Source organism: Ictidomys tridecemlineatus, chromosome X (genome assembly GCF_052094955.1).
Source record: "Ictidomys tridecemlineatus isolate mIctTri1 chromosome X, mIctTri1.hap1, whole genome shotgun sequence".
Lineage (NCBI taxonomy): Eukaryota > Metazoa > Chordata > Mammalia > Rodentia > Sciuridae > Ictidomys > Ictidomys tridecemlineatus.
Window position 1 is genome coordinate 96,827,880 of NC_135493.1, and position 16,315 is coordinate 96,844,194.

Sequence of the window (16,315 nt, forward strand, 5' to 3'; positions counted from 1 at the left end):
ATAATAATAATTGTTTATAAAATTAATAAATTATAAGATTAAAATATGACATCCGCTTTTCAAAATTAATATGTAATATAAAATATTTGTATATATATTTCCTCACTAGGCAGCAGAACTAAGCTCAGGAAGCTGAGAATGGAGGATCACAAGTTCAAAGTGAGGTGCTAAGCAACTCAAACTTGCGATCCTCCTGCCTCAGCCTCCCAAGTCACTTGGATTATGGATGTGTGCTTTCATCCCCATCCTGCCTATTCATTCAAACAAGTATGCTAAATGTGATAAATGGTTGTACATACCAGCAAGACAATAAGAAGACAGGAAAGGAGGACAGACTTGTTTAAGTAATATTTATCTGTGTAAGACAAAAACTTCTGCTTTTTTGATACTTGTCTTTTACTAGTTTCCTTATGATACCATGGTTGGTGTACACTGGGGTCAGCAGATGTTTTATGTAAAAGGCCAGAGAGTAAAAATTTTAGGTCTTGAGAGTCTCTGTTGTTACTGCACAAATCTGCTATTATAGCATGAAAGCAGCCACTGAAAGGAATTTGTATGTATATGTTGTAATAAAATTTCATTTAAGGACACTGAAATTTAAATTGTATATAATTTTTATGTGTCACGAAGTAGCTTAGTTTTTCTCAACCATTTAAAAATGTTAAGGACATTCTTGGTTCATGGTTATAAAAAAAAACAGGCAGCAAGCCATTATTTGCTAATCCCTGATATACACAACAAAATTATTTACTGAATTTTTATCAATCAACAAGTCAAACGAAATACAAGGAACCTCAGTGTGTTATTGAAACATAAAGATCAGCACCATCAATAACAAGTTAGACAATTCTCTACAAACTTTCAAGTGTGACATTAATTTTATATGACAGTTGATCTTAAATTTCAAGTCCATGATAAAATATTAAAGATAATGGTATAACCATCTAAATAAATCATGTTAAAACTGCAGAAGCACCTCACTGAAAACTACGATCTAGATGCCTGATAAATCACCTGATGAAGTCAACTGTATTTCCTAACAGAAATAGTTTATTTTATCCACAGTAATGTTTCAGTTATCACTTCCATCTCAATAAAGCACAAATGTATATATCCCACCTTGACCTTTCCCCTGAATCCCACAATTTCAAATACACTTATATTATCTTGCCACCACCTGGAAAAATGCAGTTCTAACATGAAATATTTTCTCCACTTCATGTGTAAATGGGCTTCTCCTCAAATTCCATAATTATATAAACAATATCTTATTTCATTCAACCCTAGTATTGAAGGATGACATTTTAAGATATTAACTAAAGTTTCGTTTTTCTCTCTTCTTTCTTTACTCCTCACCTAACACTGTCCCAACTAGTAGCTAAGCCATTCTATGTTCATTCTATCATATGAAAGATAAGTTTTTCTAAGGTACTTGGGGAAAAGGAGAGGCTAGAAGCATAGAGAAAATGACTGAGAAAAGAATGTGAGCAGGGGACTGCCTTCCAATCCCACCTACCCACAATTCCCCTTCCAAGCTAGAAAGGTTACTCTGGGTTAAAGAGAAGAGAGAAGCCAGAGGGGCCTAGGATGGCAGGGTAGACCTAAAGGGACCAAACAGATTCTAAATGAAGGGCCATTTTTAGTGAGAGGCATTGCTTGAGTGCCCAGTAGCCCCTTGCAGAGAGTTGAACATCTACAGACCATATGAGCAAGCATATGGATAGACTCTTTTCTGGTAGTGAATACTGAAGGCCTCTTTTGGACAGTAGCCATTCCCTGACTGATCACCTTCCTGCTAGACACATGCCTATACATGCCTGAGGCTAACTCCAGTCCCTTTTGAATTCGCTCCACATAGATAACCATCCTTGCAACCTCCCTGAACCATCAGCCCTGAAGAATAAGAGGGCCCTGCTATAAGATGTACTACTAACTAGCCTGATTTCTTAAACCATATGTGACTTTTATGTGTTTTGATTGTCACATAAATAGAATCATAGTGTACATTCTTGGATCTAAATTCTTTTGCTTAACATCTTATTTGTAGAGATTCATCCACACTGTTGCGTATAGTTGTAGAACATTCATTCTCACTACAGGCTCCATGTTAAGTACACATATGTCCATTTACTTACTCATTCTCCTACTGATGGGCATTTGGGTTGTGCTGTGGTCTGAATGTTTGTATTCCTACAAAAATCATATGATGGACCTGATGTGTAAGCACATACAAGTGGAGCCTTTGGGAAGTGATGAAGTTATAAGGACACTGTCCTCATGAATGGGATTAGTGTCCTTATAACAGAGACTTAAAGGAGCTCTCCAGCCCTTTCTACTATGTAAGGACACAGGAAGTAGGTACCATCTTAGAAGTAAGAGAGTGAACCCTCACAGACACTGAGTCTGCTGGTGCCTTGCTCTTGGACTTCCCAGCCTCCAGACTGTGCATAACACATTCTTGTTGTTCGTAAGTTATCCAGTCTACAATGTTTTGTGATAGCAGACCAAACTGACAGAGATAGGCTGTTTTCAGTTTAGTATTAGTAGAACAAATCCCTGTCACCCAGGTTTAAGGCAGTGGCAGTATGCACATACATAACTGAATCTAGATGACCAACCAGTAAGACCTACTTACTTTCTGTTCTTTAATACCTGATCCCAGTCTTTCCATTCTCACTACTACAAACCCACATCATATTTCTTCAGGTTAACAGCATATTTCCCAAGGATGGGAAATATCTCTTTAAAATATATTTTTTATTTTTAATTGATACATAGTGATGGGGGATACTGTCTGACATTTCAATACTTGTATACAATGTGTAAGGGTCAGATCAGAATAACTGGTATAACCATCACCACAAACATAATTTCTGTGAGTTGGGAACATTCAAACTCCTCTCTATTAGCTATTTTGAAATATTCAATTAATTGTCACACCATAGTTATCCTATGAGCATTAGAAGTTTCCTTTTATCCATCTACACCCCTATACCAAGCTCTCTCTATCCCTTCCCTCCTTTTAACCTCCTCAAGCTTTGGTAATCAGCATTCTATCCTTGCTTCTTTGAGATCAACATTTTAGATTCCACATATAAGTGAAAACAAAGAAATATCTTAATTCCTTAATGTCCATTTATTTACTGATCACCTTCCTGCTAGACAGATGCCTAAAATATAAAAGAATATGCTTTTGGTATGTGTTTGAGCAGTAGCCACTGTACCATCAAGACAATCACTGACAAATTCTAATGCAGATATGTAATTGGTGTTTTCACATCTTGTCTTATAAGGTATTGGATTTTTTTTAAGCATCCTATTTCAGATATCTCTCAGCATTAAGAAATGTCCATAAAGCCCAATTCCAATTTCCCAATACTAAAATAGCCTCGTTTTAAATACACATCTTTCCTCATTTTCAGCAAGATGCTCAGAAGGAAGTGATAACTGAAGTAAGAGTGAAAAGGAAGAGGTAAGTTCTGGTAGGCTATTTGAATACAATGCTCTTTCAACTCATAAATTTAATATCACCAGGAAAAACTGAAGATGCTTTGAATATCACAACACATGAGAAGAGGAGCAGCAGAAAATCACATAAAGCATTGTTTCCAGATCGCTATGTTGATTACTTCCTTTAATCTTTGCAGTTTTATGACTTAAATATAGTACTATCATTGCCCCCATTTTACAGATAAGGTACTTGATACACAGTAGTTAAGCAATTTGCCCAAGGTCATGTAATTTGGAAAGTGACAGAGCTAAGACACTAACCTAGGAAGTCTGGCTCAATGATAGGCAATAACACATTCTTGACTAAGGGAGTGGAGGTTTACAATTTAACCTCAAAATTAGATTGAGCTACCTGTGAGCAAATATAAGTATGGATTTTAAAGACACATATTGTATGTGTAAGTAAAGCTTTCCAGCCCTTGAAAAGAATGAGAGGAAGCATTACAAAGAGATAGGAGGAAACTTTTGAGTGTTATTAACTTGCTTATTATCTTGACTGTAATAACAATTTCATGGGTATGTACATACATAAAAATATGTCCAATTTAGCCACGTGTAGTGGTGCATGCCTGTAATCCCAGCGGCTCTGGAAGCTGAGGGAGGAGGATCACGAGTTCAAAGCCAGCCTCAGCAAAGGCTCAGCAACTCAGTGAGACCCTGTCTCTAAATAAAAAAAAAAAAATTATATATATATATACACACACACAAAATAGGGCTGGGGATATGGTTCAGTGGTTGAACATCCCTGAGTTCAATTCCTGGTACCCCTCCCCCCAAAAGTGTCCAGTTTAAATATGTGTACATTTGCTAATTATATATATGTCAGTTACACCTCAATCAAGCTACGTGTGAAAAGGATGAAATAGATCTATAGATGAGCCAATCACAAATAATTTAATAAAGGAAGTCCATAAGGTATTGAGTGAAGAAAAAACTATGAAGCAATATTCATAATATCATTTGTTTTATATATATATATATATATATATATATATATATATATATATATATTTATATAACACATATGTAAAAACATGTATACCTGGTCCCTGGCTTCTAATGGTTCAATTTACTATTTTTTCAACTTTATCATGGTGTGAAAATGATATACATTCAATAGAAACCACAATTTTTAAAACTGGCATTTTCAATTTGGACTTTCTCACAGGCTAGATAATGGGTCTGATCCTCTCTGGCAATGCTGGGCAGCAGTAACAGCAGTGAGCCACAGCGCCAGCCAGCCTGGAGATCATGAAGGTGAGACACCTGACACTCCTCAGTAGACTGTGTTGCTAAACTAGGAAGTGTGGTAGGTCAGATGTAGTAAATGCAACTTTCACTCAAGATATTTTCAATTTATGATGTTTTTTGGGGGATGTAAACCCAACTGAAAGTCAAGGAACATCCGATATAAAATGTAATCCGTGGGGTTTTTTTTAAAAAAAAAAAAAGATTTTTTAAAAGCTTTTGGTAATACAAAGAACTTTCCCTGAGGCTTGCCTAAACAGGCATATGAGTCCATGAGTCAGCCATCTTGGAAGCAGATTCTACAGCCCCATTTAAGCCTTCCAATAACTGCAGCCCCAGTGTACATCTTGATAGCAATCCTATACCAAAACCACCCAGCTAAGCTGCTCTTGAATTGCTGGCTCTCAAACTATGTGAGATAACATGTTTGTTGTATGAAGCTGCTAAATGTTAGAATAATTTGTTTTGCAACAGTACATGTATAATGCAGCACATATCACTCTTTTATGTAATATTTTAAAAATATAGAATACATATAGAAAAGTTCAATAACCTTTTTGAATTTTCACAAAGTGAGCACACCCATATAGCCAGCACGCAGATCAAGAAACCTGAACAAAACATTACTAGCACCCAAGAAACTGCCTTCCTGTCTACAGTCCAGTTTCTACCTCAAAGCTCTTAGGCTGATTTCTTATACCAGATAAGTTGTACCTGCTTTTGAACTTCATACAAACTGAATCATGTGCATTCTCATTGAGATGAAGCTTCTTGCTCAACATCATGTCCATAAGATTCATCTATATTATTGCATATACTTTGTTCATTCATTCTTGCTACTGATTTCATGTTAGGCATAATGAAGGATATGGAAAATGACAACCACCCAAGACTGTGTGACCCGGAAGGAGGAAGAGAGAGAGGATCCTTTCCCAATAAATCTTTCCTTTTCCAGTGACAAGACAATCCCTGGGAAGGAGATGAACATCAATCCTAAAATGGCAGTCCCTGGAAAGAGGGAAAATATTGATCCTTTCCCAGTAAATTCTTTCCCAGTGACAACAGACCCCAGAGGAAGAAGCCAAACATTAATCCTTTCCCAGTGACAGTATAATGATCCCTGGAGGAAAAAGATAAGCACTGGACCCTCCATCCTTGCCCAGTAAAAACAAGCTTCAAATTCTCACAACCTGTTTCCTGAGTGTACAAACTGACATATTCTGTCAATAATTAAGTCAACTCTCAGTGTAACTATAAAAATCCAGGCCCCTCTTGTAACCGGTGGCAGAAAGTGAACCCCTCCAATGCCTGACTCCATTGCTGAATAAAAGGCATTGCTGATCCATGAAGTCTGCTCCTGTGCCAGTTATTGGTGCTTTTATTATGGTGCCAAAACTGTTTTGGTTGTTTTTGCTTACACATATATCGCTGTTTATTCATTCTACTATTGATAGACATTTGGGTTGTTTCTAAGTCGTTTATTACCAACAGTGCTGTACACATTCTTGTAAATGTCTTTTGGTGAACCTATATATCTATTTCTTTTGAGCATATGCCTAGAATTGGAATTGCTGAGTCACTGGCACACCTATATTCAGCTCTACTCATTTCTGCTAAATAGTTTTGCACTATGGCTATACCAATTTATACTCCCAGCAATAGCACAGCAGAGTTCCAATTGTTCCACATTCTTAAAGACTCTTGGTACTGTAGTTATTACATTCATTATTTTGGTAGGAGGTCCTGGTATCACACTGTGCACTGTTTTGATGAGTGATCAAGTTGAACACCTTCTATTTGTATGTTAATTGGCCCTTTTGGAGATCTTTTGTAAAGTGCCTGTTTCAAGTCTTGTCCACTGAAGCATATATTACTTTTAAGATCAGCAAAAGACCATAATTTTCTAAACTAATAAGTTCTCTATGGTATTGTGAAAACAAATGCCTTTGAGCAGCAGGACTAATAGCAGGAACATGGTTAGATGTGTCGTCTAAATCTAGAAATGTTTTAAGAAGAGCAACAAGAAAAGCAGTAAGGCAGAAGGAACTTTTAAGAATGAGAGGAAAAAAAACGGGAGGCTATTATGAAGACAATGCATCTGGGTAGGATCTGCTTCTTTCTAATAGATGGAAAATAACCACATCCAGGAAATAGCTTGAGAACTGTGTTAGCCTGTCACTGTCCAGAAAGGCTTTTTTCTAAGGATAAGAAAGGGCACAAATGTTCTTTAGGCCTATGTCACGGTGCTATATAATTCAGAGAAGTTTAGTGCTACTAGGCAAAAGTATTCTGCAAATGAAAAAGTATATCACCTATAATTATGGTCCCGTTACATCACATTTCTCAAAGGAAAAAAAATAGTCATTTATATATACCCTTGAATAGCAAATAAGTATATACTAACCTTCCTTTAACCTATAAGCCTACATTAAGCTTCACTTTCTTTTTTTCCCTTTATGATTTACCAGAATGTACTGTGGCATTAGCTGTGTATTTTTAGTTTACTGATTAAATTTTAATAAGACTCTTCAGATAGCAGAACAATCAGTTAAAGAAAGTTAATATTGCTGGACAAGATCAATGCATAATGGACACCATGTATGAGTGAAAAAGTAGAAGAATAAACAATGTGACTTTGTTTCTTTTTATCTTAGGCATACCACAGCACAGAATTTCAGGCCCAAATGCAACAAACTAGTGTTTTTTGATGTGATCATGTAACAAGTTCAGATATTCCAATTATTAAAATAAACAAGGTCAGATAACCAAATAACTTCAAGAGCTCAACACTATTAAACCAGAAAGAAATAGGTTTTCTCACATTTAAAATTCTTCTATTATCCTATTGTGTGAATGTCACCAAAAAAAAAAAAAATGACATTAAGAAATCATTGCAAATAGTATATGGGACAAATTTGATATTTCTGAGACCTTAAAAGGAAAGGTTTCTTTCTGTGACCTGTATTACTATTTCATCACTGTCTAACAAATCATTTTAATAATTATGCAAGCTACTGGGAGATCAAATTTTATGACCTAACACAATTAAAATATTAACCTAAGGGCTGAGGATGTAGCTCAGTTGAAAAGCACTTGCCTAGCACGCATGAGGCCCTGGGTTCAATCGCTAGTACACACACACACACACACACACACACAAAAGAAAGAAAGAAACCCAAAGCCCCCAAATATTAACCTCAATTCTTTTTTTTTATTTTTCCAACTTTATTGAGGTATAGCTTACAAACTAAAATTGTATATGTTTAAGGGGTCCAATGTGATTTTATTTTATTTATTTATTTTTTTAATTTTATTTTTTTTATTGGTTGTTCAAAACCTTACAAAGCTCTTGACATATCTTATTTCAAACACCTCAATTCTTAAAAAAAAAATGTATACTTTGTAGGATGAAGTTCTTAAACAAGATTTATGGTTATTTCAATAAAAAATTATTTGTAGCTGGGTGTTGTGGCACACACCTATAATACCAGAGACTCAGGAAGCTGAGGCAGGAGAGTTGAAAGTGCAAAGCCAGCCTCAGCAACTTAGTGAGGCACTAAGCAACATAGTGAGATCTTGTCTCAAAATAAAAATTTAAAAAGGCTAAAGATGTAACACACCCTCCAAGAAAAGATTATTTCCCAGTAAAGGCCCATCTTTATCTTATTATTATTATTTTTTTTTACCCAGCACCAGGGGTTGAGCCCAGCAATCCACCACTGAGCCACATTCCCAGCCCTTTTTATTTTTTGTTTTGACACAGGGCCTTACTAAATTGCTGAGGCTAGCCTCAAACTTGCAATCCTCTTTCTTCAACCTCCAGAGTGACTGTGATTACAGGAGTGTGCCACCATGCCAGATTCCTATAATATCTTTTCAAACATTTTTTTTTAAAAGAAATTTGTCTCAAAACATTAAATTGATAATGCTACACAAGCAGTAAGAATTACATCCTATAAAGGCATGAGTGTGGGTTTATTTATTTATTTTTTAAATATTTAATTTTTAGTTGTAGTTGGACACAATACCTTTATTTTGTTTATTTATTTCAAACCCAGGGCCACATGTGAGGTGAGCGCTCTACCACTGAGCCACAACCGCAGCCCTGAGTGTGGGTTTGTTTATAAGGCAAAATTAAAAGGCCCCTGCAGAAATGCTTTTTTCCTTTGCAAACTAATACCTTCTCCTGAAGAAGCAGTCCAGAAAAAAATTACAAGGACTGATTCCTAGGAGAAACTATGTTACTGGGTAACACTAACCATAGAGGCAAAGAAAATCTAAAGATGATAGAGAATGTTAGGCTTGAATTGTCTCTTGCTTTTATTTTTAAACTCCTCTGCTCAATCTAATTGAACTGGAGAGTTAAGGATTAGGAGACAAAAAAGCAGAAGAGAAATGAAATGAAGGTCCTGAAGAGTCTACAAACTCTTAATCTCCAAAGGAAGATTTAATTTCGTGATGATGACCTATTTTGTTTAATGCTGGCAGCAATCATGAATATCTTTTTTGATACTATATCCTCACTAATCACTATACTTGACATATACTGGACATGCAAAATTTACCAAATAAAAAATACATATTTTAACAAGTTTAGCTCATATGATATTCCATTTTCTGTTCTGCTTTTTTACTCATACTTATTCTCATTTGGAGTTATTTCTGGATTTGGACTTTTGGAGTTATAACTAACTTACTCTTTGAGGCAAGCAAGCAAAGAGATGGTTTTCATACAAATGTAAATCATTTAATCAGCTTGCTTCTTAATACCTAGCTGAAACAGACTACAAAAACTGGTAAAGTGGAGATGACATGGCAATGAAAGTGTTGGATCACAGAGGGTGCATGGAGGGTAACTAATGCCAATGAGGCAAGACGTACCAGGTCAGCCTGTTCTGTTCCTTCATCAGTTGTGAGATATTGCTGAAGTTCTGGTTCCTCTCCTATAAAAGGGTTCTTGATGAAATGTATGGAGACTCAGGGAAGCTTGGGAAGGGAGGTATCATTTATGTATACCTGAAGGTATTCATTGTGGGGGTCATTGTATACATATGATCAGTTGTTGCTTTAACTCTCAAACTATCTTATCTAAAAGTTCAATTGTTACATATTTCTATATATCACCTAATTGGTACCCTAGGTTATCAGCAAATCATGACAGACAAATAAAAAGGAAAAAAACCTGTGCTAATTCCACACTATAGATGGAATACTTCATAAAATTCACTTTATTTTCTCACATCCTACCTAGTTCTGGGAAGAGTTAAAGACCATTTGTATAAAAATCATAATAAAAGAAATTAAAGTTTATTTTAAAAAATTTGAGGAAAACACAACAAAGGGGAAAAAATCAAGAATATAAAAGACAAAGACAGGATTCAAATTTGTATACAAAAAGTGCCAGAAAGGTTCTGGAACTTTGATAAAGGAAGAGATAAGTTTCCCAGTAGCTAGTGCCAAGAAACCCAATTAGTTACATGAGCCATGATATCACTGAGATAAAAACAAAGCAGTTGCCCAGAAACTTCATTACTTATGTTTTGGTATTCCAAAGAAAAATTATCCCTAGGGTCCTCAAAATGTAGTGGACAATGGACAGTGTTGTCAATATGGACATAGTAAATGTAGTGACACATTTTATAGTATAATTTCTTATAGCTTCTCTCTTATAAGTAGGCCAAAGGTAAAATAGCACAGAAGCAAGGTACTCTATATTTGTATAATATATTTAGAAATTGGCCCATTCAGCTTCCTAAAACAGCCTAGACATACAATTAAAAACACCCAGTGGAATGACCCTCCAAAGACTCAACTGCACCTGGCTGATCCAGACCAATGTCTGATAGCCATTCTATAAACAAAACCTAAAAGATCCAACTCCCTCTGCTGGCCTTTCTCCAAAAAGAATAGCAGTCCTGAAAGAAATGCTGATAAGGAACCCCAAGGGCCAAGAGATTTCAAAACGTCAATCTATTCTAAATTATTAAGGGCATTGGATATACTCCTTTTAGGGATAGCCTTGGGTCCCTAAGAATTAGTCCCCAGCAGCAGAATGGAAAGCTTGCCAAGTTGGTTTACCAAATCAGTACAGCCTTGGGATCAATAAACCAAAACAAGACAGGATGTTTGCTATTATATAGTGAAGACTAAGGGATAATCCCAAAACCTCATATTGGTCCCAACTGTCTAGGGAAAATGTACTAAGGTTCTAATGCTGGATAGGGGGAACATTTTTTCTGGACTTTTGCAACTTCAGTATTTCATTTTTCACATGAGTTAAAATATCTCTGTAAATCATTTCTCCTAGTTACATACCTTTTCATCAGATTTGAGGTGAGAAAACCAAAGGTACAGAGGGGATTTTGTCAAAAGATTTTTCCTTTTGCTTCCTCAGCAGTCCATGAAGAATGTACCATTTTACTTAATCTGTACATTTAAAACCCTGTGAGTTCAGAAAGGTAAATAATATACTTGTTTCACAGATGAGGAAACCAAGGCTTGGATTGGCTACAGAGCCACTACTTGGTTACCACATCTGAGGTCTGATTCTTAACTCTAATGTTGTCCCCATCATAGTATTGAACTAAGAATGTAAAATTTTCAGTTCTCGACTGAAAATACATGTCCCTGCAGTGGAGTCTATAAAATGGCTATTTTTGCAAATTCCAGTTAAAAGCAACAAATATGATGGTATGCAAAGCTGAATCACAGGTCCTAGGACAAGGCTCTCAGAGTTCTGGCCTTTTTTATTGGCTCCTCAAGAACACTACAAATGGAGTCAAGCCCCCTCTCTACAAAGGCTATGTACTTTCCCACTTCCAATCCTTTGTTCACACCATGCCTCCTCATTTAAATGCGTTGTTCCTTTCTTTTTGGCTTAGCTGAATCCTAAAGCCATTATTAATGACAGTATAATTCCCAATTCCCCACCTCTTTAGAAATAAATTTCCATTAGCCTAGCAGGATGTCATCTTTCTGTCCTCTGAATTTCTAAAGAATTCAAATCTATAGTACATATTCTTACTTGCTCAGGGTTTTTTTAAATTGGTTCTACATGACAGTAGAATTCATTTTGATATAATTATCATAGTATTTCCCCCAGTTTGCAAACTGCTTGAGGGGTAAGGCCAAGAGTTGGCCTCTCCACACTGATAACAGGATCCAGCACTGAGGAAAACACTCTGTAACTGATGGCTCAGGCACTGAATCCTCTGAGCAGTCTAAACAAACCAGTTGCATATTTTGCTACCTTTCTTTCACTGGATACCAATCTTTTAATGTCCCATTTCCCCCTTTACTTTTCTTTTCTACTGTATACACAACATGAAACCATATGTTTGAACATTCAATGGACTATAAATGACATTTATGGGAAGTATTTTCTATTCACCAAACTGGTGAATATGTAAAGCAGATAACTTTGGAAATGCTTTGCTGTCTGCTTCATAATCCATGATATGCATATTTACCTTTTATTTAACCAGCCCTGTTGGTGTTCATTTAGGATGGTTCCATTTCTTTTTGTTATAAATAATGCCAATAAACATACCTATCTTTTAAGACACACCTTTTTTGTTGAGATTAAATTCCTAGGGTGAATAATTATTGCCAAATTGTGATCCAGAAAGCCTGTATCAATCTCATTGTCAACACCAGTATTTTCACCACATGGGTTCTTTATATTTACAGAAAGTGGTTGCCTCCGGTTGGCAATAAGGGAGAGGATATTGTCAGCCAAGGAAGGAAGGAAGGAGTAAGGGAACCAGATTAGGGAGGATTAGGTATTTAAAATATGATTTAAAATAAAATGGTTGACACAGAAGTTTCTGTTTAACTGGCTTCTCTAATTTTTGGTATGCTAATCTTTTATAATTAAAAAACTTTTAAGACAACCTATTCTGCATATTTATTAGCAATGAGTATTAGCATTTTGTTTTTCAATTTTGTGAATTCAGTAAATTAAAAATGGTATCTCATTAGTTTACAATTCCTTGCTTACTGGGAGGATTTGTTACTGGCAACTCAGCCCAGGGAGCCTGCCTGGATCCCAGCTGGCTGAGTTCTGCAGCCTGCCTGTGTGAGAAATAGGCAAAAGGTGGAAATAGGAAAAAATGAACTTTATGCACTTTGATCAAATTGGGAAAAGCAGCAGCTAGACTGCTTCTCCCATTGGTCCTACAGAAGCATTACAATATAAGGAAATGTGCACTAAACGTGTAGATTTAGTAAGCCAGAGAAGGCTTTTAGAGGAGTAGAAGAGGCAAAGTGAGACAAAAGGTAGGAAATATGCATATGCAGATTGAGTTAGCCTACAAACAGGCCAGGACAGGGAGTGGTCTCCACTTAGCTTCCTAGCTTCTTTGGCAGCCCCTCCAGGTGTATGTGTTGGGGGAGGGGCAGCCTTTACTTTTAGCATGAGTAAGTTGTTTTCCATTTCAGAGGGTCCCTAGCTTCAGTCTGTTTCAGACTGAATATATAATATACAATGTGTGTATGAGCTAACTGTATTTTTTTTTCTCTTACAGCTTGTGGATAAAATTGTGTGCTCTGTTTTTTTATGGGTATGACATTCTCTGTTTTAAATTTTAAAAGCATGCAAGAACATTTTCTTCTCAAAAAATAAGTCTTCTACCCCAAAGAATTACACTCTTAATAGGATCTTTTTTTTTTTTTATTTGCTTATTTTTTTTATGTGGTGCTGAAGACCAAACCCAGCACCTCACACATGCTACGCATGTGCTCTATCATTGAGCCACAACCCTGGCCCTTTAGTAGGATCTTTATATATGTGGACTTTTGGGATTTTTTTTCCTCCTCAGATATGTGGCCATCAAGGGGGAAAAAGACTTTACTACCAAATTGGACATAAATTTGGTAGGAACAATTCAACACTAGAGAAACATTCAGAAAAGCTCTTCCTTTCCAAGAACAATTGAATGGAAGGCCTATGGAGGAAAGTTCAGTCTCTGAGGAAAGGGATTAGTCCAGATATCAAGGCAGGGTTTTCCTGTTACTGTAACAAGGACAAAAAAAATTGTGGCTGAAACAAATGTTCTGAATTGGGAGAAAGAGGCATTAAAATGTTCAACTATGTAGAAAACACATAAAGGACAGATGTAAATTCATGAATCAAAGGAAGGAGGGCCCTAAGAAATCAAGGGAGAATAAAAGCAGGGGGAAACATCAAAGATTAGAGGGTACACAATGGATTCCCAGCTGCTCCTAGCCTCAATCCAATTAGCTTAAGGAAACTATCTCGTTGATAACCAGAGACTCCTCATTGATTCAGAAATTAAGCACACTACACGTAAGGAGATCCACCAAATGCTGCAGCCCCTCCCTCTGTCAAATTCAATTCACAGGAGGAAGGAATTCAAAGCTAAAGGGCACCTAGAAATCATAGAATCCTAGGAAGCAGACACTATTTTAATATTTATGAGCCCATCATTTACAGAATTAAATGTTTTCTATACTGCTGGAGCCATTTATGGAGTTCATCATTTACACAGTTAAATGATTTTCATACTGCTAAGGCCAAGTTCTTGGAACCATATTCTCTTGTGCTATTGCTTATTTCAACCTTAACCATATCCTTCATCTTGGAAATGGCCAGAGTCAGTTTAATTTGAAACCATGAGCCAAACCACACTTTTAAAATAGTACAAAGAATTTGGAGTAATAGCAAAGAAGCCGATTTTGTCCTTTAGATTTAAAATATGTTAAATGAATAACATCATTTACTCAACATGTGGCAAGACATTTTCAAGGGAGGCTCCAATCATGAACATGATACTGTGGCCATCCACAATGCCTTTCCCCCTGCCTTTTTCCAATAGAAGGACTGGAAAAGTTTTCAGATTCCCTTGCAATTAAGGGTGGCTATGTGACCCAGTTCTGATGAAAGTGATACAAGGGAAAAAAAAGTCTTTTCAAAAAGAGGATATACTTCTGACAAACCCTTCTGCCATTTACCCTCTTTCTTTGTGCATTGAATACAGATGTGAGGGATGTACAGCCATTGTACAATTGTGAAGATGAGAACCACATGCTAAGCTTGACAGATTGCAAAAATAGAAAGATATGCATCCTTGAAGACTTGCCCTGAACTGTCTATCTTCACATTAATTCTGTGAGATAGCCACATATTTATTTATTTCTCTAGCAACTGTACTTTCTGTTACTTGTAGCCACACTCTAACATACCAAGGATAGACAGATAAATAACAATTGAGTTCTCTACTGTGGTAGAAAGAGGTAGATGCACATTTTAAAATGCAATAAACTCATCATAGAACTACGAATGAATGAAAGGGTACATTGAGAGAAGAATGGTTAGGCTAATTGTACCCAGAAATGATCTGAAAGCTTCAAGGATAAGACAACACTGAAGGGTCTGGAAAAATGAAAACTTATTTGTCAGGAGTAGAAGAGAAAGGACACCTTATTCTGCCTCTTGTCTAACACTGCTATCCCTTTTTAAAAAAAAAAATATTTTTTTTAGTTATACATGGACATAATATTTTGTTTATTTATTTTTATGTGGTGCTGAGGATAGAACCCAGGGTCTCTCATGTGCGAGGCGAGCGCTCTACCACTGAGTCAAAACCCCAGCCCCTAACACTGCTATCTCTATTTCTATGCTAAAATAAAAAGGTAAGGAAACCTAGGACAGTGTAATAACAATATAACTTCCCATTCTTCCAGCAAAATTAATAGGCACTGGGCTGGGGTTGTGGCTCAGTGGTAGAGCACTTGCCTAGTATGTGTGAGGCACTGGGTTCAATTCTCAGCATCGCATGTAAATAAATAAATAAATAAATGTCCATCAACAACTAATAAAATATTTTAAAAAATAATAAGGACATACCACAGTCAACTATATTGGCAGGATTCAATGATTACCAAAATTATATAAAACTTGCCTTCACACTGCTTATGGTCTAATGGACATCTCTGAGGCTAGCTCACCAATCCAACTAGTCACAATTCTGTGGCTGCATAACTATATACTGCTGTGTCTGCTCTGAAGTCTGCCAAGTCTTCCAAACTAAACCTACTCTTGTTCCTTATCAGGTAGTAATTACCTCACTCCTAGAATAAAGAGAAGGACATCATGTTGTCATTTGTGATCATTAGAAATCTCAATGCAATTACAAACCTGGCAAAGATCCCAGGAGATCAAATCAGTCTGTTGGGTAACTCAAAGCTTCTAAGCCTCTGGGGACAATCAGGATCCAAGAACTTAAAAAATTACCTCACCACAGTCACCTCCTTGGAAACTGCTTCTAAAATGTCTAGCTGCATCGTTTGTTAGCTACCATGGAAAGCCAATCTTAGGAAAGATTCCTCCCACATACCAATGTCACTATTAATTTGAGGAGAAAATTTTCTTTGGCCAAGCATTCTGCTTAACTTTGCATAAGCATTATAGGATTCAAATACCTCATGCTGCAAATTCTAAAACAGACTTTCTCTGTATCCATATCACACAGACATTGAAATATGAGGAAAGTTCTTTGAAAATGTAGCTCCTTACTTCCCATTTAATTGAAGCATT

General features: G+C 36.3%; 2 protein-coding genes across 5 annotated transcripts in view; one reads left to right on the forward strand and one right to left on the reverse strand.

The window, feature by feature from the left end:
- LOC144371780 (uncharacterized) overlaps positions 1-6,065 on the forward strand; it is a 40,985-nt gene extending 34,920 nt beyond the window's left edge. The window contains exons 2-4 of the mRNA XM_078034977.1: positions 3,423-3,472; positions 4,679-4,767; positions 5,613-6,065. Coding sequence (XP_077891103.1) covers positions 3,423-3,472; positions 4,679-4,767; positions 5,613-5,716 — 243 coding nt within the window. The 3' untranslated portion in view covers positions 5,717-6,065. The remainder of the gene's footprint in view (positions 1-3,422; positions 3,473-4,678; positions 4,768-5,612) is intronic.
- Positions 1-16,315, reverse strand: part of Prrg1 (proline rich and Gla domain 1) — a 97,174-nt gene that overhangs the window by 58,826 nt on the left and 22,033 nt on the right. The gene's annotated exons all lie outside the window — the stretch shown is intronic.